This window comes from Engraulis encrasicolus, chromosome 10 (genome assembly GCF_034702125.1).
Source record: "Engraulis encrasicolus isolate BLACKSEA-1 chromosome 10, IST_EnEncr_1.0, whole genome shotgun sequence".
Taxonomy (NCBI): Eukaryota; Metazoa; Chordata; class Actinopteri; order Clupeiformes; family Engraulidae; genus Engraulis; species Engraulis encrasicolus.
The window spans coordinates 19,129,815-19,151,451 of NC_085866.1; the positions used below are offsets into that span (position 1 = coordinate 19,129,815).

The 21,637-nt window shown below is 44.5% G+C and overlaps 1 protein-coding gene across 1 annotated transcript in view; it reads right to left on the reverse strand.

Moving 5' to 3' along the window:
• Positions 1-5,860, reverse strand: part of rnd1b (Rho family GTPase 1b) — a 26,191-nt gene extending 20,331 nt beyond the window's left edge. The window contains exons 1-2 of the mRNA XM_063209622.1: positions 5,618-5,860; positions 5,106-5,193 (exon numbers count right to left, since the gene is read on the reverse strand). Of these exons, the coding sequence (XP_063065692.1) occupies positions 5,106-5,193; positions 5,618-5,737 (208 nt within the window). The 5' untranslated portion in view covers positions 5,738-5,860. The remainder of the gene's footprint in view (positions 1-5,105; positions 5,194-5,617) is intronic.
• Between the last annotated feature and the right edge of the window lie 15,777 nt (positions 5,861-21,637).

Below are 21,637 nucleotides of genomic sequence, written 5' to 3' on the forward strand. Positions count from 1 at the left end.
AATGTAATCCATAGTCACTAATACCTACAGCGACCTTTGGCTGACGCACACACACGCACGCACGCACGCACGCACGCACGCACGCACGCACGCACGCACGCACGCACGCACGCACGCACGCACGCACACACACACACACACACACACACACACACACACACACACACACACAGCTGATGGTGGTGGATGATGGTGCCCCAAACCCACACATATGCACCTTTGACCTGTCCAGTGGGTCTGTCTGATTAAAAGTCCGAATTGATTCAGGCCTGTAAACCCAAAGCTGGCCCAGCCCTTCCTGCAAGGCCCAATCAGTGAGGCCCTCTGCTGTCCCAAGCCCTGAGAGACCCAATCAGTGAGTCCCTCTGGTGTCACCAGCCATGAGATGGGGTCAGCCAAATCAATGCACAGACACCCCTCTGATTGGACTGCTCAATCTGCACAACTACAGCACATCCAGGCAATAACACGCCACAGCCAGAGATATAGCAAGGACGCAAAGAAGAGGCAGAGAGACAGGAGAAGGAGAGGAGAGAGACCCTTCTGATTAGACTACATGATCTGTGCACCTGTATAGTGTACATCATCCAGGCACAGACACAATAACAGAAAGAGAGAGAGAGAGAGAGAGAGAGAGAGAGAGAGAGAGAGAGAGAGAGAGAGAGAGAGAGAGAGAGAGAGAGAGAGAGAGAGAGAGAGAAAGAGAGAGAGAGCACATTCAGGTGATTAACAGTGGACCCCTCCATCACAAAACAAAACAAAACATAAAAAAACAAGGAAACAAATGCTATCTTGATACTTTTACATATCTGTTTGATACCATGAAAACAACCGTCAACCAACCACCATTTTAAGTCTGAAGCAAACACAGTGCAATAGGTGTGTGCAACGTCTGTGTTTATGTGTAGAGCAGCTACGGGGACGGTGTAGCCCGCTGCCATTATTTTTAGAGCACACAGTTTGCTCAGATGCTTGGGCATGGATTGGGAGTGATCTGAGCCATCAAACAGAAGGGTTTGCCAAGTCTCTCTCTCTCTCTCTCTCTTCTCTCTCTCTCTCTCTCTCTCTCTCTCTCTCTCTCTCTCTCTCTCTCTCTCTCTCTCTCTCTCTCTCTCTCTCTCTCTCTCTCTCCACAGTGTTGCCTCATCCCTTTTGCCTTTGGGCAAATAAACCCACTTTAAAGGCCCCGTTTCTTTTTTCCCTCACCGACCAAAGAGCACTTTGCCTATCAACTAGTCTAGTCTGGTCTTGTGTGTCTCTTCTCAGCACACACCAATCAGATCAAAGAACGGGCAGGGAGATTGGAGAGCACAGGGATTTGGGCAGCCCAAAAATTCATTCAGATTTTTTTTTTCATTTCACAACAACAACTGCCTCTGGAGAAGAAGAGAATATGATGCAAAATGTAATGAAGACATTGTAATTCATGACAGAAAGTACATTTTAACATTTTAATTCATTTTTTAAAGATACTTTTGAGCTGTTAAGTCTTTATTTAGAATAGGACAGTGAGACAGGAACTGAATGGGAAAGAGAGAGGAGTATTGGGAAACAACCTGTCACAATCGAACCTGGGTCCCTGGTGTAATAGTAGAGAGTATTGGCTCATTGAGCCACCAAGCCTCGCAGTAAAAGTTTTATTCTTTGTATACAAATATAAATATTACCATTTCATTTTTGTTGCAATAATTGTGTAGTAAGTCCAGTATGATTGAATTCTCCTCACAACTAGATATCCACAACCACTCTTACCATGAATATTTTAATAGCTCTATAAGCCATAATACATTCATGCTCTATCTGTGGATGGGAATCTAGGAATATGGATAATCTGCAAAATACAAAGTAGCGCTATGGTGAATGAAGCACATGTGCGTCTGAGTGTATGTGATGGAAATCCATACTGAGCAATCCAACACAAAGTGCACCAACACACTAACCACACAGTTTACAGTAATCAGGTCAATAGGCTAGAATGCAATGCCCGCGGGGGGCAGAGAAGGGGGGGTTGAACCCACCCAGCCAGGCAGCCATGTGCTCTAACACAATGCCAGTCCCCCTCCTCCTCCTCCTCTTCCTCTCCCTCTTCACAGCCTCGGGCACAGCGGGCATAGTGTCTGATTAGTGGCTGGTCTGATTGGTCACTTGCAGTGGTTTGAGGGAGTCCACTTGTACGGGCACACTGGGACAGGATGTTTTGTTGTTGCTGCTGCTGTTGTGAGGGATGGGTGCAGTGTTTGTCTCTTGTCTGGGCCGCCTGACCCTGGCCAAAGACAACTCGAAAGAGTTTAATTTCATAATTAACGCCATAGAATAGAGTGTGGAATTTTAGAATCTTGCTGTTTTTCTTTTCTTTCAAAGTGTTTTTTTTTTCAAATAAAGAAGTCACTCAAGCACAAAGGCAAAGGCAGTGGTGGAAGTGAGGCTGTCTGTTTGAAACCCAGGAGGAGAGACCTGCTTTAGCAAGCCATGGATGCCCCACTCTTACCCCTGCTATTGAGACACAATAGTGACCATATGGAAGTGAAGCTACAGTGTGGAACACAAACAGAAAGATGACAACATAGATGAATCCTGTTTGAGAAGAGCTTTATCAAGCATCCATTCTGAACTGATGAAGCCAATTAAATGCTGCAGCATTGGCCCTAAGCATTCACAATAAACAGTACCGCAATAAGATATAGGATGGTTTAAAACCAGCCTTATAGGAAACATTTCTCATAAACACTTGCCCACTGAAGTAGGAATGTGGTAACCTCTTCCCACCGGTGGGCCCGTTCACTCATTGCTGAAAAGACTCAACTACAGCATAACAACATTGCAATGACATTACTGCGAGCCTCAAGCAACAGATGAGGACTTGGTCATTACAAGTTTGGTAGGTTGTAACATAAGAGTCTGCACAAAGGGGGTTAAAGGGATTTAAATACTCAACACAGTATCAAAGCCTGTCGTGCGTTCTACGAAATCAGATGCAAATTACTGACGTGTTTAGTGGCAAACAAGGCTGCCTCCTGCTAATCTTTTGTATAGCATTAATTTACACAAAACAATCCCCACTCGTGTCTAGACAATCCCTCTCATAGCCCTATATCCATCCACAGGGTCAGGCACAGAATCTGTCTGATTCAGCCAACTGTTGAGATTTCCACGTCACCTTGATGATAAGATAGTCTGAGGGAGGAATGGAGAGAGGTGGCTATTGGCTTAATCACTGAAGCAAAAGAGGCCAGCGTAGGAAAAATGAAGTGGAGGTTAAAATAATTTGTCATTCTCTCTCTCTCTCTCTCTCTCTCTCTCTCTCTCTCTCTCTCTCTCTCTCTCTCTCTCTCTCTCTCTCTCTCTCTCTCTCTCTCTCTCTCTCTCTTTCTCTCTCGCTCTCTCTCTCACTCTCTCTCTCGCACGTGCTTTAATAGTGGCCTCCACACACAGACACACTCCAGCGCTCGTCAGACGAGTTCACACACAATGTTTTTTTCAACCCTCAAAATGTCAACAGCTAAAATGCTCAAACACACACAAACTTCAGCTCTAATAGTGACAAAACCTGGCATTCACACCCATGTACAAAAACACACACTCCAGCGCTAATAGTCTCAAAGCCAGACGTGTTAACACACACTATTTTCAAACCTGAGAGTGTTAACAACGAATGCACTCTCTCTCTCTCTCTCACACACACACACACACACACACACACACACACACACACACACACACACACACACACACACACACACACACACACACACACACACACACACACACACACACACAGGTCTCCAGGCCTAATATTTAGTGTCAACAAGCACATAAAGAGTTGTCACATGATGTGACTCACACCCATGGCACAGAGTAAACATTCCGCGCCCAATGATGCCCCAATGCCCAATGATGCCCCAATGATGCCCCAATGCCCAATGATGCCCCAATGCCCAATGATGCCCCGATGCCCAATGCTCGGCTCAGAGCTAGGCTGACTCAGCCCAGCTGAGACTGCGAGAGATGCTAAACAGCCAGGCGGTAAAGCAAATGGAGGTCACGCCTTCAGGAGAGAGAGAGAGAGAGAGCGATAGAGAGAGAGAGAGAGGGAAAGAGGGAGAGAAAGATCCTAGACTACCAATGACCCAGTTTACTTGCAGCACAGCACAACATATGATGCAGTCATTAATCTGACGCTCCGGGCCCCTGCATAACGCACCGTACTATCACACAACCTCTCTCTTTGATTAGTGGAGTGGAGTGGAGTCTGCGTGTGTGTGTGTGTGTGTGTGTGTGTGTGTGTGTGTGTGTGTGTGTGTGTGTGTGTGTGTGTGTGTGTGTGTGTGTGTGTGTGTGTGTGTGTGTGTGTGTGTGTGTGTACAGAGCCACCGGATGCACCTGCGCCCGGATTGGCATTCCAACAATGGCACAGCCAGACTTCAGTAGCGTAAGCTTGCTTTGACAACATGCCATCTTACAATATCCCTCCGCTATATAGCCCGTGCTTACATTTGCTCCAGATACAAAGGGATAAGGTCTTCTCAACTTCTAAAATAAGGGGCAACATTGGATGGGACCTCTTTCAATACACGTTATTTATCTATTAAACCACCGTCTCACAGCAGACGTGGTTCGGCCCTCCAGCCATTGTCAGTAGGCTACTTTATAACTCAATGTAGCCATAGTTAGATTATACTGTATAGCCCAAGTTAGATTTTCCCCAGCCACACAATAACAGCGTGGTAGAGTGCTGGGCTCGTCAGCCTGTTGTTGATACAACCTTTGCTTAAAGGATCTCACTCAGATAAGAGGGGCTGACTGACACTTCATGCTCAAAGGATAGACACTTGAATGCTAGTGAGATTACAGTGGCTGTCACTTTGCTTTGTTGTGTCAACACTGAATTTCATTACAACAGCCCTAACAAAGAAGATAGCCCACATTGATTTCACCTATATTGTATACAATGAGTGATATCATTGCCCTATTATACAGATACAATAAAATAATAGGCCTAATGTAAAGACCATTATCACACAAAATTTGACACGGGCCTATCAACAGAGCCATGACGTAGCATTACATAATTCACATACATCAGAAGAGCGAATATTTCTTTTTACCTGATGTGTCCCATAAGCTTAATTCAACACGCTGCTCCTCCAGTTCCAAGCAAGCAGTGTAATTCTCAAACACAGTGGGGACGTATGTCTGCAAATAAAACCAGCAAAGAACTCCATTATAATCATGCAAGGTGTCGAAGCCTTTGCTGCATATTAAATAAGATGTGTCAATGCAATTTATGGTAACAGGTTGTATTTGCGCACATAATAAAGTCTGTGCAACCACGCGTAATGGGTAAAATATTCAGGGGAGGGAAATGCCTTGAAAAATGAAATTGCAGCAGTGGGCTCTATGGCTGGGAGACATGGATATTATAAACTCACTCATTGCATTGCATGCAACTGCTCGGTTCATGACTCAACTTCGAACATCATTAACAACAGGTTACTGAGAGACGGCGCTTTAAAAGCCAAAAGCGCATAGCGCATCCTATATTTTATTTAAAAAAAAACGAACAAGCAAACCGATTTAATTTAGATTTTTTTCATTATCAACCGGGGTATTTCTTTACCTCTGGGTAGCAATCCTTGGCCAGCACTTGTAACATTGCCGTTTTTCCGCATTGGACCTCTCCGACCAGAACCAGTTTACACCTCACCACCATCGGCTGTGTGTTTCTTCTTTCTTTCATGGTAACCGCGTAAATGTGTTGTATTCAGATGCGTAACGACAAGAAAACGACAGATGATAGAGCGAGAACAGACGCAACAGTGAGAAAAGATGCGCGTAGTTGTATTCGACGTGTAGTCCTCTCTCGATGCCTGCAGTTGATGTGATTGAGGAAAGTGCCGCAGCGTTTTATACAAGCCACCGGCAGCCAATGAGCTTGCGGGATTTATCCCTGACTTTGTCACATTTGGTCCCACTATCCCTGAGCGCGTCCGCCCCAGTGTCAAATAAATCCATGGGGAAAGTTGGAAGCAAGCGTCAAATAATTAGTAATCCTATGCCAGTAAAACGAAGAAAAGAGAAAACTTTGTGATAGGCTACTTGTAAATATACATTTTTATTATTGACTTAGGCTACAATATATTGGAATGTTAAAATGCAGACGATTAGGCTACAGAGTAGTCTATTCAAATTGAAACCTAGATACTTAAATAATCGGAAGCAGCACATTAATGGCATAAAACGCATGTGAATATTAGCCTTATCAATCTTCCAGGTCCTTGGCCTCGTGGGGTTTCACTGTCCTCCAACTGAATCATTAGACTGACAACTGATCCCCGAGATAGTAGTGGATTGGGAACAAAAAGTAGGCTAACCCACACACCAGTCTTTGGCCTAATGGGCCCTTTGATCTTGGGGGTGTTAGGGTCGTCAGAGCATCACACTTCAATTTACCTACAGTAGGCCTAATACACAACACAACACAAGCAGCGCCTCTATCGCCATGGCTTTCAACTAGTGGATTTGGCCCAGACCACACCACACCATTTGGCGATTATTATTTCATTAATTAGTGTGGAAATTCGCAGTCCGGATGCCGGAATTAGTGCAGCAATTCTACATGCGTCGGGGGAATCAACGCAACGTGCCAAACATACCGAAAGCCCACCATTACAGAGTGCACGGTTTACAGCTTATGTTAGTGCCCCAACGCTTAAATTATTGAGTAACCTTGGCATCTACACCGTTAGGCAGGCTTCGATATATGACGTTAACTACCCTTTGACCATGGCTTGGGTGGGTTTGTTTGAACAACTAGGGATTGACTTGCTGAGAATCGACTTCATGGAGTCGACTGTGAAGCCAACCTGTAATTACGTGATAAAGAAAAATCCCCCGGGGAACCATTGCTCTTTCTCAAGCTGACCTGGACGCTATCCGTCATTTGCATATTAATTAATGGTGACCTTAAAATGACACTAAATTATCTATCTTATTTTAGATAACACTTTATTGTCTGTTAGACACATGAAACAATAGAACGGATGCTGTGCTCCTATATTCCTATATTTTAACCACGTATATTACCAAGCAGGACAATCTAATTGTTTTTGTTATATTTAGGCTATGATGTAGCCCAAGGTGTGACATGGCTAGGACAAATGCAGGCCTATTTAATATGGCACACAGATGCACTTCTGCACTCAGATGAATGTGGTAGCCTATACCTGTATATGTACACTTTAGGCCTATGAAAAGCAGTAAAGTGGTTGCACTGTAGGCCTATGTGTGACTCTCTTCAATGTCAAACAAGTGTTAACAGCATGTAATCCTCAGCCCAGTTGAACCCCCTTCAGGACCCCGCAATCTGATTTTGGAGATGAAACTAATTCCGCTTGCCAATGGTGTTGATGGGCAGTGCAGGAATTTGGCAGCTAATCCTCCCTCACAGCTGTCAGCAGTGGAGCGCTTTAATGCTTTTCTATTCTATTACAGGGAGCTTGTAGCCAGATTATGGACATGAAATGTATAGTCTGTGCTTGCACCGCACCGCAATTTAAGGCAAAACTGTGACACCAGAGGTTGGTGTTCAAACTTGGTGTTGTCGCTGTGCTGAGCCCATCTCAATGACTCGCTACAGAGATCCGAAAATACTAGCCTGGGCGAAAGCCGGCTGTTGATTCCGTCAAACAGTCTGGTGAAAGCTAAGAGGAATCTGTCTCCATGGAGGGTGGGAGGAGATGGTCTGAGCTGCAATGAGGATACAGCCGAGAGGGGGCGGTGCTTAGTAGCCATTGGGGGGCATGTGTCCATTTATTTTTTTACGTAATACTAAGGGGGGTGTTGTCAGGCTTATGATGAGGTCATGGGGGCGTTGGGAGGCTTGTGAAGAGGCCAAGGCGGCGCTTGTTCAAGATAGGTTGAGAACCACTAGAGCTAGAGCATGCTCATTGCAACACCAACCTGCAGTGATGCCACTGTGACCATCATGACAATTATGATATTCATAATGATAGTTATATTATTGACACTTTGATATTTATCATTTCAAGTCATGTGTACAACTATGCAAACGCAACTCTTCAAGAGTAGGGCGTTGGAAAAAGGAGGTGAAGAATGCATCTTAACTTTAATCTCATTTCAAAAAATGTGTCCCTTTGTACTTTGTTGTTCACAAGTGGGACACATCAGAGCACATCAGAGAATGGTGGGATGGCACATTATAGGCTACTGTGACATCACTAGTCCGCATTCCCATTTGCTGAAAGAGGGAAGATATTGGCTATCCAGGGCAGAGGATGTGGGGTGGTGGTTGGAGGGTCATATCGCAATGGGAGAACTCTCTAGCAAATAAAGAACAAGTTGCCAGTTGTCCTTCCTTTGCACAGAAAGGGTAATCGCCATTCAAAGGTGAGGGGATTCTTAAAATGCCACATACAGTGTGGCCAAATCAAATGGCAACACTGCACAGAGAGAGCGAGAGAGAGAGAGAGAGAGAGAGAGAGAGAGAGAGAGAGAGAGAGAGAGAGAGAGAGAGAGAGAGAGAGAGAGAGAGAGAGAAAGAGAGAGAGAGGGACAGAGACAGAGACAGAGACAGAAAGAGACACAGAGAGACAGACAAAAACAGACAAAGAGAAAGCAATGGCCATCCGAGGTGATCACAGCTTGTCAGAGTCCAGAGTGGCGACTTCTCCGAGAGGCAAAGAGCAAGAGGATATCCAAGGGGGATCAAAGCGTGTCGGACTGTGCACACCTATACTGCACTTTGCAGAGAGAGAGGGGATAGGGGACTATGGACGTCCAGAAGTAATCAAACTATTTTAAAATATACTGTAAGATGCACATACATTATAGTATGGCAGGTGGTGACTTTGCAGAGAGGGAGAGGGCACATAGACCACACCAGAGATAGTAAGATTCCTCTTCCTGTATTATCTCTGGCTATACAGTACTGTATGGGGCAGGTGGGCCAGCATGAAACTGAATAACTCAACGACGACTCGCAATCTGCTGCGGAACAGAAGAGAGAGGGAAGTAAAGGAAACGAAGGGAAGCGCACATGTGTGTGTGTGTGTGTGTGTGTGTGTGTAGCAAACACACAAACGCATGTATTCACAAGTGTGCGTGTGTGTGTGTGTGTGTGTGTGTGTTGTGTGTATGTGTGTTTATTTACGGAGGGGGGTGGGGATAGGGTCCTCAAATAACATAAACACATACTAACATTAAGACCATCTGTCGAATCATTTCAGGACCTCTATGTATAAAAAATGTGGGCTGTATTATGCGCATGGATCATGGATGTCTGTCCACTGAATCTGCACTGCATTGTGGGTGATTAATATTAGGTAGCTTGTTACATTATGTAGTCCCGGCAATATGACGATGCTCATATCACCTATCACTATTACAACAGAAAAGTGTAGGGCCTATATTGTGCCCTTTCTCCTGTATTGTTTCTACAAGTATCACGATAAGCTATTTTTATCCATTATTACAGCTACCGGTAATATGAAATGGAATGTAATTTAATAACATTTTGTGTCATCACTATGCACGCTCCAAGTTCACATAACTGTAAAAAGAAGAGAAATACTTATTTTAAAGTATCATGGTTTTGTGAAAACAACACAATGAAAAGAATATGAAGAGAGTAATTGAAAGCATGTGTATTGGTGGTATATTGTGATATATGTCGTCATTGTGCTATAAAGCGATCCATATCATGGCATCTTTTTTTCCATATTGCCCAGCACTAGCCCCAACTACACCAGAATAGGGTTATACTAACCCCAACTCCGATGAAGTTGGGACGTTTGGTAAACAGTGAATAAAATCAAAATGCTATCATTTTCAAAACACTCAATCTATTCATTAGATGGAGAATAGTGAAAAGACAACATATTAAGTGTTAAAACCGAGAAAAAATATTGTTTTGGGGGACATATGTACTCATTTCTAATTTGAGAAATCCAACACGTCTCAAAAGAGTTGGGACGGGGACAATAAATGGCAGCAAATGTCGAGGAAGACTAAAAAAAAACAAAATACAACACTTAACAGTTAAATACATTAACCGATGAGATGATTTTATATAAAAAAACAGTGTTAATTCCTATCTTGGACATGATTTCACCAGCTTAAATGGTGGGTGTATTCCTTGTCATGTTTTGCAATGTTTTCCTTTCTGTAGTGCTTACAGTGTGACAGGTCTTGACCAAAAACCCACCATTTTATCACATGCTGGTCCTTATGATGGAGCCAAACTGTTAAAACATAGTAGAGAATGCAATTTGACCTTAATATGTGGCAGTAATCGAAGATCTCCCTTCAAAATATAATGCATGAGTGGCTTTTCATGCTGTTTAAAACCCATTTATACCATTCAGCACTGTATTTAACTCTACAGATGAGTAAGAACATCTTAACCAATGCACTACTGCATCTGCATGCCATCATGGAGGCTGACTTTTGAAGCTAGCACTAACACAAGTTGGATGGTCCATTTTCACTGTAGCACAGGATGTGCAATGCTCTATTATTGTCAAAAAGAATGGACTTCTACAACTTCTGCTGACTTCTGTAAGCAAAGGACAGTTTCCCATGTCTTCTGGGTCTATTTCAAGTGAGCTCAGGTGCTTAGGAGAATGTTAAAACCCTGTGTCATTTTCATGCATTAAGCATTCTTAATATGGTCAATTTTCAATAGCTCTAGCACTCCAGGAATTATAGTGAGACTACAGCCAATATATATTTCATGATGTCATGAACCTATACAATGATTTTATTAACAAAAATATGTCTTATATACACTCAATCGTGGTAAATCAAAGGGAATTCAAAAATGTATGTAATAACTATGGTAATTATTCCCTTTGCATCTTTAATTCTGAGTGACTCAGCCTCTCTGTGATGATCTTATACCTGGACACCTATATTGTCCGTCAGTACAATTCATTTTGAAATGTTCTTCTTTGTTGTTTTATCTTATTTGGATGTTTACTAAATTTCACTGATCCCCGTCCCAACTCTTTTGAGACGTGTTGGATTTATCAAATTAGAAATGAGTACATATGTCCCCCAAAACAATATTTTTTCTCGGTTTTAACACTTAATATGTTGTCTTTTCACTATTCTCCATCTAATGAATAGATTGAATGTTTTGAAAATGATAGCATTTTGATTTTATTCACTGTTTACCAAACGTCCCAACTTCATCGGAGTTGGGGTTTGTATTATTGATATGCATGTTGTGTTGGTTATAGGTAGCCTATGTGTGTCTGTGGTGTAGGGCATTCTATCATATAGGCAGTAACTAGGGTTCCATCTCTCCTTCTGTGTCTGAGTCATTTTGAAGTAATACTGGAAATGGTGAATACGCCATACATTGTGGCCTGAATTGACGAGGATTAATGATGAGAGGACATTTGGATGATATTGAAATGGACGTGACATTTGACTTTGTATGTGTCATGGACCACCAATACAAAAAAGATGAGAGAGACTGTACATTCTTCTTGTATTTTATTACAACAACATTTCAGCCTGAGGTCTTTTTCATGTCTTTTTTGACAACCAATGAACACCCAATAACAAGCCTACATGTGATAGCCCACAGCCTGAAAACAGCTCTGAACAGCATGCCTTGCACAAGCATCACATGCTTTGCAGGAGCCGCCCTGGTGCTCTTGCACAGACCAAAAGCATTTGGCTTGCTCCACTGCAGCGAGTGTCCATCTGAGAGAGAAGTGTAGCGCAGCTCTAGTCTCCCCCTATAACAGATGGCTGTGTCATTTGGTAAATGAAATACATACACACATGCGGACATAAGCACACACACTCTCAAAACGTGTGCTCGCACACACACACAGACACAGACACATGCACACACACACACACACACACTCACACACACACACACACACACACACACACACACACACACACACACACACACACACACACACACACACACACACACACGGATGGACACACACACACACACACACACACACACACACACACACACGGATGGACACACACACACACACACACACACACACACACACACACACACACACACACACACACACACACACACACACACACACACACACACACACACACACACACACACACACACACACACACACACACTTTTTATCAGCGAGCATGATAGGGGAAATGGAGCATAAATGGCGTCTGAGCAGTACAATATGGAAACAGGGTGTGCTTCTAATGCGGCAGGAGCAGGAGCAGGAGCAGGAGCAGGAGCAGGGGCAGGCTCGCTGTAGCAGTCAGAGGTCACACAGGATCATGTGCCATCAGCAGGCATCGCACAGCAGAGCTCCGCACCGCACCTCCAGCTCTAGCTCTACCTTGCGCTCGCTACAGCACTGACTACTATCACTATCTACCTCTCTCACTCTGTCTGTTTCTCTTCCTGTCTGTCTTTCACTCTCTGTATATTGTATCCGTCTGTCTGTCTGTCTGTCTGTCTGACTGTCTCTCTCTCTCTGCCACCTCAACCTTGCCCTCTATTTTCCCTTGCTCTCTTTTGCTCACCTTTTTTCTGAATCTCTCAGATAGCTCTCTTTTTCCCTCCCTTCTCCTCTTTCTATTTCTTTCCCTATCTACCCCCTCTCTATCTCTCTATCGCTCTGTCTCTCTCACCACGTGTCTTCCTCCCTCGCCTTCATCCCGTTTTCCCCTCTCTAGCTCTCTTTTTTTCTCTTTGTGTCTGTTGTTCATCTCACCATCTTTCTCTTCTTTCTCTTTCTCGCTCCATCTCCCTGTTTCCTTGCTCTCTCTCTCTCTCTCTCTCTCTCTCTCTCTCTCTCTCTCTCTCTCTCTCTCTCCAGTCTGTGCTATGTGGGGTCATCCAGGGTTTTGGCCGGCCAGCGGAGCAGCAGGGCAGGCTGTGATTATGAGTACCCACTGATGAGGACTCCTGATGGGCCTCTCTGCGCTCTGATGACGCCCTTATTCTCTCTCTCTCTCTCTCTCTCTCTCTCTCTCTCTCTCTCTCTCTCTCTCTCTCTCTCTCTCTCTCTCTCTCTCTCTCTCTCTCTCTCTGCTCTCTACAAATCTCACAGCTGGAACAAAGACACACCAGCTACCACAAATGATCTCACACATGTGCACACACGCGTGCACACATACACACACGGGCACACACACACACACACACACACACACACACACACACACACACACACACACACACACACACACACACACACACACACACACACACACACACACACACACACACACACACACACACACACACACACACACACACACACGCTCCAATGTCACAAGGGGACTTTGCAATCTCGCTCATTGCTCCTGCTCATTGCTTACCAATAAGAGTGAAGAGAGACTGAGAGGGAGAGAAATATAGAGCAAGATGAGGAAGGATAGAGAGAAGGTTAGAAGAGAGAGAGAGAGAGAGAGAGAGAGAGAGAGAGAGAGAGAGAGAGAGAGAGAGAGAGAGAGAGAGAGAGAGAGAGAAATAGAGAGTAGATAGGGATAGAGGAATAGAGAGCGACAGAGAAAAAGAGAGACAAGCAAGTTCACTGTTCCCGGCCCCTCCCTCTGTGTCCCTCGCAGCGTGGGTGGCTGGGGACGAGAGAGCAGCATCGGGCCCTGACAAGTGAGAGGCTGGGTAGGACAGAGCAGTATCGGCCCCTGGCATGTGAGAGGCTACTGGGTAGGACATAACAGAGTGGATCCCTGGAGGTGGCTGGGTAGCAGAGATCAGCATGGGTCCCTGGCATTGGTGTGTGCTGTGACTGGTGAAGAGAAAGCAGCATTGGTCTCTGGCATGCAGAAGGGTGCTGGGTAGCAGACAGCAGCACCGGCCCCTGACATTCGTGTGCTGTGGCTGGGGAGCAGAGAGGATCATCAGTCCCTGCCTGGCAAGTATGGGGGTGGCAGGGCAGCAGAGAGTAGCATCGGCCCCTGGCATTGGTTTGCCATGGTTGGGGAGGAGAGGCACCATTGGTCCCAGGCATGCGTGTGGGGTCGGATGGGCTGGGGGAGGTGAAAGCAGCGGCAGTGTCGGTCTCTGGCATGGCAGAGGCTGCTGGGGAGGTGCGAGCAGTCTGATTAGGAGGTGTTAATGAACATCTGAGCCTTTGGGCCTGGGAGCCTCCCCCTGCTCTCTGCAACCGCCAGGCCCATCCCATTCCCATGCCATGTCCATCCCATCTGCAACTGCATTTTCTAAAGCCTAGTCCAGGGGTGGGCAAATAATTTTGGCCCAAGGGCCGCATTGGCCGCATTGACCGAAGGGCCGGATGCCACAGACAACTTGCCCATGTCAATGATAAAACATAGTGTACGCTGACGTAACTTGGCAGCAATGATATTCACATTGTAATTAAATGTATTTAGATGAAGCCGATGTATTTGGTTCATCTTAAAGTCACAAAACCTTTGTTTTAGGTAGCATTTTAAGAATTAAGATTTAAAAGTTGTCTTTCTTGTAAAGGCTCTGGGGGCCACATGAAATGGTCAGGGGGCCACATATGGCCCCTGGGCCTGAGTTTGCCCACGTCTGGCCTACTCTGTACTCTCTACAGCAGTGTTTCTCAACGGGGGTGCTACAGCCCTGCAGGGGGCGTTGAGAGCTGAGAGGGGGCGGTGCTTAGTTGCCGTTTGGGGAGCATTAGTCCATCTTATTTTTTAATACTAAAGGGGCGTTGGCAGGCTTATGATGAGGTCAAGGGGGCGTTGGAAAGCGTATGATGAGGTTTGAGAACCAGCTCTACAGTTTACAATTTACTCCATTGCACCTATTGAGGTAGATAGACTGTAGTGTTACTAAAAAACACTAAAAACCTAACAAGAACCCACCTCAACATTGATCCAACCAGCTGAGAGTCAGCTGATCACAGGAAAAGCACACAGGTCTACAGGTCACTCAGATAAGTTACTTGTGTTGGAAGGAAACTGTGTTTCTTTATTCACTTTTACTGTCGACATCTCTGCACTCTCTACAGTGATTGCTGTGCATGGTCTACAACCAACTTTTCTTCTCGTGTGACCTTCTCATGTGTTCCTGTACTGCCCTCTGCTGTTCATACTGTGGATACACAGCTTATTGATGGAGCGGTATGATATGTCAGTAGCTATAAGCCTGTTTAGTATTAACAAAAGCTTGCATTCTCTACAGTAACCTAATGTGAAAGACCATGGAGGGATTTAGTAACCTTGATTCATTTGGTCATTCATTTGGTCATTCATCGTAATATTCTGTCTGCAACAAACCAATGTGAGGGGTTGTGTCTAATGTAGGCCTATCTCCACCATACATGTCTTAGGGCATGTCATACAAGGGCAGTAGGGCAGCCACAGCTTAATCGTAAGGGACTTGGGTTGCATTCCAATGTGCAGACTCCCGTCCTCGGTCTGTGCTTGTGGCCTCGCGTTTCGCTGATCACGTTTCCTCGCTGTCAGCCAAACCGCAACTCTTGGGGGACTAATTCTTCATTCACCATCCCATTTGCAAATGAGACAATGACAATAGAACTGTGCTTTTGCGAGATGTTGAAATACAATTCTGTTGTCCGTCATGTCGTCATGAGGCCACAAGGAAGCAAGTGAGCAAGGGAGGACGGGAGTCTGCATATTAGAAAGAAACCCTTGGTCTTGCAGTCAGTAGGTGACAGGTTTGAATTCTGTATCATCCATGGCTGAATTGGTCCTGAGGCAGGCACCTAGACCTAACTCTTCTTTGCTCCAGTGACTGTAACCAATCCCTGTACCTACACATAACTGCAAGTCGATTTAGATAAAAGCATCCGCTTAATGTAGTGTAATGAAAAACAGAGCTCACAGAGTGCATGCGCACACACGCATTCACACGCATTCACACACACACACACACACACACACACACACACGCATTCATGCACACACACACACACACATTCATGCACACACACACACACACACACACACACATTCATGCACACACACACACACACACATTCATGCACACACACACGCACACACACGCGCGCACATACACACACAGACAGACAGACAGACAGACAGACACACACACAAACACAAACACACACGCACACACGGTACGCCAACCATCATCCTCTATCACTCTTTATTGAATACAGAGGCATTCAATACAGCAACAGAGAGACAAATATTTTACATACTATATTATAACAAGTCAATTCAGTCTCTCCTATTTTCCTTCCAGATATGTGGAGATTGGGACATGTCGAGTTGTTACACCTCTCTTACTTAATGTTAGCCATGAGTTTGGAATTCGTCATTGTCATTATCAGTGCATTTATTGCATTACAAAGCAGACACTCAAAAATAAAGATAGTGCAACTGTGTTGTTCCAGACCTGGGTAGTGGGGGAGAGGAGGAGGAGGAGGAAGAAGAAGAGGAGGAGGAGGAGGAGGAGGAGGAGGAGGAGGAGGAGGCAGTGTAGACTCAGTATTGCATAAAGACTTTGTGCACAATATAATGTTATATAATACAACATAAGGTGACATACGTTTAACTGGGAAGCCACTACAACTAAAAACAACTTTGTGCTTCAAGGGTTTCAAAAGAACGGCTCTCTGATTCTTTGCCATCAAAAAGCGAGGAAGAGCCATACACGGATTACTTCAGAGAGAACACTGACTGTACTGCCGAGAGAACACTATGACTCCTGCTTTCTTTGTAAATTTGACCAGAATCCATTGCTGTTTTATAATTTATGGTCCTCTATGTCATGTAATATACAGCATAGCAACGCAGTATTGATAATATGAATGCCTAAGTACGTAGAATATTGCACATAATGCCTGTGGCAGCTTCTATGCAGTTTTGTGTTGATCAGAACCTCCGTGGCAATATGACTTCAATGCGGCCTAATACATCTACAGGTAGGAGCAGGAAGGATACTGAAAAAGGCTTTGATGTCCCGATTCCACGAACATATCATAACTAGCATCTTCTCATGCATCCATTGTGCTTGTATGTTTGTTTTGTACAGAATACAGTATATGTGCTTCAGGTTCCATGTGATGCCTAGCCTACGCATGGGCCTATGCATGTTTTTGTTTTGCTCCATCTTTGAGCGGATATGAAGTCAAAATGAGCCAATGCCTACAATAAATATTTGCTGAGGTTATATCTGTGTCTCTCCACAATATAACGTGTAATATGAAAACAAGCAGGCAAGGCCAAGGATGAGGATGCCAGAGCTATGAAGTGTGCAGTATGCTGTAAACCAGGACGTGCAGTGCAGCTGTTGTACTGTAGATGGTACAAGCAGGTAAAAGCATTCATGCTGTTATCTCCTAATGGAGTATGAGAACACTCCAGACGCGGGCCGCCTTAGATCAATACCACCCATTCAAAATGCATCTGATAACATACTGTGCATGGATCCTTTTTAATAAATACAGTATAACCAAATATGTATTTTACATCACATTGTTTTATGTTTGCATGTTAGTCTACATGAGGATAATTGACTTTGAAAGAACGTGTTGGCAACAGCCGAGTGATATTCCTGAAATATTCCCTTGAGATTTTGTAATTAAATTGGAATGCATCTGCTTTTGAGTTTCATTCATATCAATTTAGACACTGAAATCACCATCTTTTTTCCTTAATGATCAAAGCCTTGTTGCAATGAGTTTGGCTACATTTCCTGTTTGGGTAAGTGAACGCACACACACTAACCAAACAAAATAAAAATGAAGATGTCAGGCAGAAACCTGTATCGCCATTTTAATTGTTTTTTACTTATTCATTTATAAATCACCATTTTATAAATAAATAATCATTTCAACATTGAGGTTAGATATTACATAATTTATCATACATGTATTATCATGGGGACTGCTGTAGTACGGGTTCATATTTTATAATGAATAAAGAACAAATAAGAAATAGGCTAATTAATAAAAAGTAGTGGAGATACAAACTTTCTGCTGGACAGCGACGATATAAAGGAATCATAGTGACAAGCGTGCATTTGATTGTCAAATATCTATTTGTTCAGTCACAGATCTGGTAGTGTATTGGGAAGAGAATGATTTTAACTGGCTGGTAACTGGCTTGTAGTTGCACAAAATGAACCACTAGAGGTCACTATAACCAACACTTGATTGTAGGGAAGAGCTGGGGTGTAAAGAGTGATGGTGTGATATCAGAATAAGTTGACCCTCCCCCACCCACATGCTATGGCCTGATCAGACGGCACGTTGCAGTAAGGCATGCAAGAGTACTGTACATTCTGTGTAACTCATCTACACGCACTGTTAGTGTGTGTGTGTGATCATGTGTGTGTGTGTGTGTGTGTGTGTGTGTGTGTGTGTGTGTGTGTGTGTGTGTGTGTGTGTGTGTGTGTGTGTGTGTGTGTGTGTGTGTGTGTGTGTGTATGATGTATGTCCGTGGCTGTATGTGTTCATGCATGCATGTGTGTTTGTATGTTTGTGGTTGTGTATGTATGGAGAGAGAGAGAGAGAGAGAGAGAGAGAGAGAGAGAGAGAGAGAGAGAGAGAGAGAGAGAGAGAGAGAGAGAGAGAGAGAGAGAGAGAGAGAGAGAATGTCCGTTTCACAATGCACCACATCAACTTTAAATTCAAGTCATGTCACAGGAACAAAAATATAAAAACATTACAGAGGGCTCCGTCCAAAACATAAGAGTAGTCCGAAAGCATTTAGGAAGAATCACTTTTACGCGATAGCTCAGAATTAACTTAGTGGAGACAAAACAACAAACCACAAAAGGAGATTTTTTTTCAGCAGCTCACAACAGTCGGTTGTGAGAATGTGTGCACCTCTACACTTCAAGCTGTGATGCTACATAAAAAAGTGGCAACAGTGTGAAATATATACCCCCTAGCTGCATCAAGGTGAAATTAAATTCAAAAGGAGAAAAGTTAAAGGGGCCCATTCATTTAGTCTAGCTGGAAACTGTTATCTGACACTTGAAGATTTTATTCCCCAAACATGGTGCCTTAGCACACACATTTGCCGTTGTGAATTAGAGGAAATATGAAACAATCCATCAATACAGAACCAGTGAATGCTCAAACAGGAAGATGTCCACCAGGGGGCGCTCTAAGATCAGCAGCTAAGCCATAGACATGCACAGGGCTCTACATTAACTTTTTTCATCACCAGCACAAATGGCTAATGGATGTTAATACTAGCCAAAAAATACACACGGTCTAATGGGTCAAAGTGGCAGTAAATTCCACCAACATTTGGCCAGCTGGCTGGAGTTAATTCAGAGCCCTGGACATACATGCACACATACTGTATGAACATGTAAATCAGGCCTGGACTGGTCATCTGACATACAAGGCATTTTCCCAGTGGGCCGACAGGCATCAGGGTCGGTCTCAGCTACAAATGCTCGGGCAATTAGATGCTCCAACCAGTCCTGCCATGACATACAGTACGTATACATGTACACATACATGCTGAACATACGTATGTAGTTATGTTTGGCCATGGCTAGCATCCTGTGCAATGTACAGGCAGGGAATGCAGAGTTTATGGGTCGGATTAGTCAGAGCCACTACTTGAAGATTAAAGAGTGATCATGCAGCATGTATGGTTATGTTGAAGCTACTTGAAAGAGTGCTTTGCGGTAATGTAGTGCTCCACCTATTATTCAGCTCAAATGCTACATTTGCAAGGGTGTTTTACAGTCCAACTCACTGGTGAGTTGTTATATGACAACAGGAAGAACATCCAGTGCAACTGTAAACAATAACTGGCAACCCTGCCATATTTCTAACCCTAACCCTAGTCACATTTTTCATATAGGCCTACTACAAGCAAACTATTGTAAATAATCTTGATGTCAGTTGACCAGTGATTGTACCATGTGGCTAGCTCAAATGCTCTAAGTACCTCAACGAAGACAGTTTTATATGCTCTAAGCAAATAGGTGTGCGCTTTCCTGCTACTGTATAACATGTAATTTGTTGTAGTGCAGTGTCTTGCTGCTACCTGCTGCCAGTTGCTGTTGAGGATGTTGCTTACTGCTAGCCTCACACTAATCTATTACACGATGCGAATTTTGGGTCAATGTCTCTGACACCTTTCACACCGGATTGGCTAGTGTGTGATCCCTGATCAGGAAGCATCATATTGACTTATTTATGTACAAGATTGACACGGCAGGGTGAGCTACAACCCATTCTCTTCATGAATAATCTTTTTGTATCGCTAGCTTGTTTCCTCATATGTTTTATTGCTGTTATTTTCCTATGCGTACTTGTGAGTGAGTGACTGATATCACCTGACTTTGGATATCTCTTCACCAAGTCACCTGGTGCAACAGCACTTATTTGTGTTGTTTCATGGCGTGCTGCCCCCTTCCTGGGGGCCGCCCGAGGTCATTGCCCAGTTGTACTGCCCCTAAGATCGCGCCTGGCTACCAGTGCAACATCAGTGCCCAGGTGAAAGCTGACTTTTGTTGGCAGCTGTGTGCTGGATCTCAATATCTATCTTACGATTGTTTCCTCTGCCGTCTGTCCTCGGCTCCTTCGGGGAGGACACAAAGGACGCAAGGGAGGGCATCTCGCCTTCCTCCTACATCAGGGGTGTCAAACTCAAATTGAAAGAGCCTGGAAAATCTGGAACAAAGTCACGGGCCGAACTCAACATTTATTTTAAAAAATGGACTAAAATTGTGCGTACATGCACTTCATACATCAAGTTAAAATTTCACACACACCCTTTCACATCATATATGTTAGCTCAAATGTGTCTGCACATCCTGTGACACAACAAATGCTATATTCAAGTGTTGTTACGCTATACATGAGTGGTGTAAGTGGGCCAACTGTAATACACATTTGAAATGATCTTGCGTGCAGAATAAAATGGCTCCGCGGGGCAGATTTGGCTCCCGGGCCTGAGGAGGACATCTCGCCTTCCTCCTACATCCTCCCACATCACCGTAGGTATTGAGAGATCCTCAATCACATCAGGCCTTGTGGCACGAGGCCAGAGAGGACGTACGTAGGAATCAACGCAAGGATAGATATTGAGTTTCAGTCGCGGACTCTGAATAACCTCTTAGAACTTTGAATCTGCGAAGCTGAGGAGCTTTGTGCTATCTTGCTGATACTGATGTTCAGTAAAGTTAAGTAGGGCAGGCTGTGCTTTGCAAGTTAAAACCTCAGGTCTCTTCAGGTCATTTGGTAGCAGGGAAGAAACTGTATTCGTTGAACCTTTTGGGCGGGGGGGGCACTGGTCGTACTGATGTCTAGCAGTGAGTATAGAGTAGAATAGTGTGCAGGTGTGCATTGTGCCTTGGGAGGGGTATGGGACGTATTAGCAGTGGGGGTGACAGGAGGTATTGGGGGGGTTGGGGGTGCGATGGGGTGTATTGTGCTGCAGCAGGTGCTCCTGAGTGTTTTCCAGGGTGGCAGGGGAGGGTTGGCAGGGGGGGGGGCAGCGTTGGCAGCATGGATGGGTATTAAGTCACCGTCTGTGCTCTTTTACATTGAAGGAAGCAGATTCTCCTCCTCTTCCTCCTTCTCCACCTCCACCTCCACCTTCTCCTCCACCTCTGCAGCCTCCGGCTCTCCAACCTGCTCTCTCTGCCTGTGGGCCCCCAGCTCCGGGCCTCGTGATGGTGGAG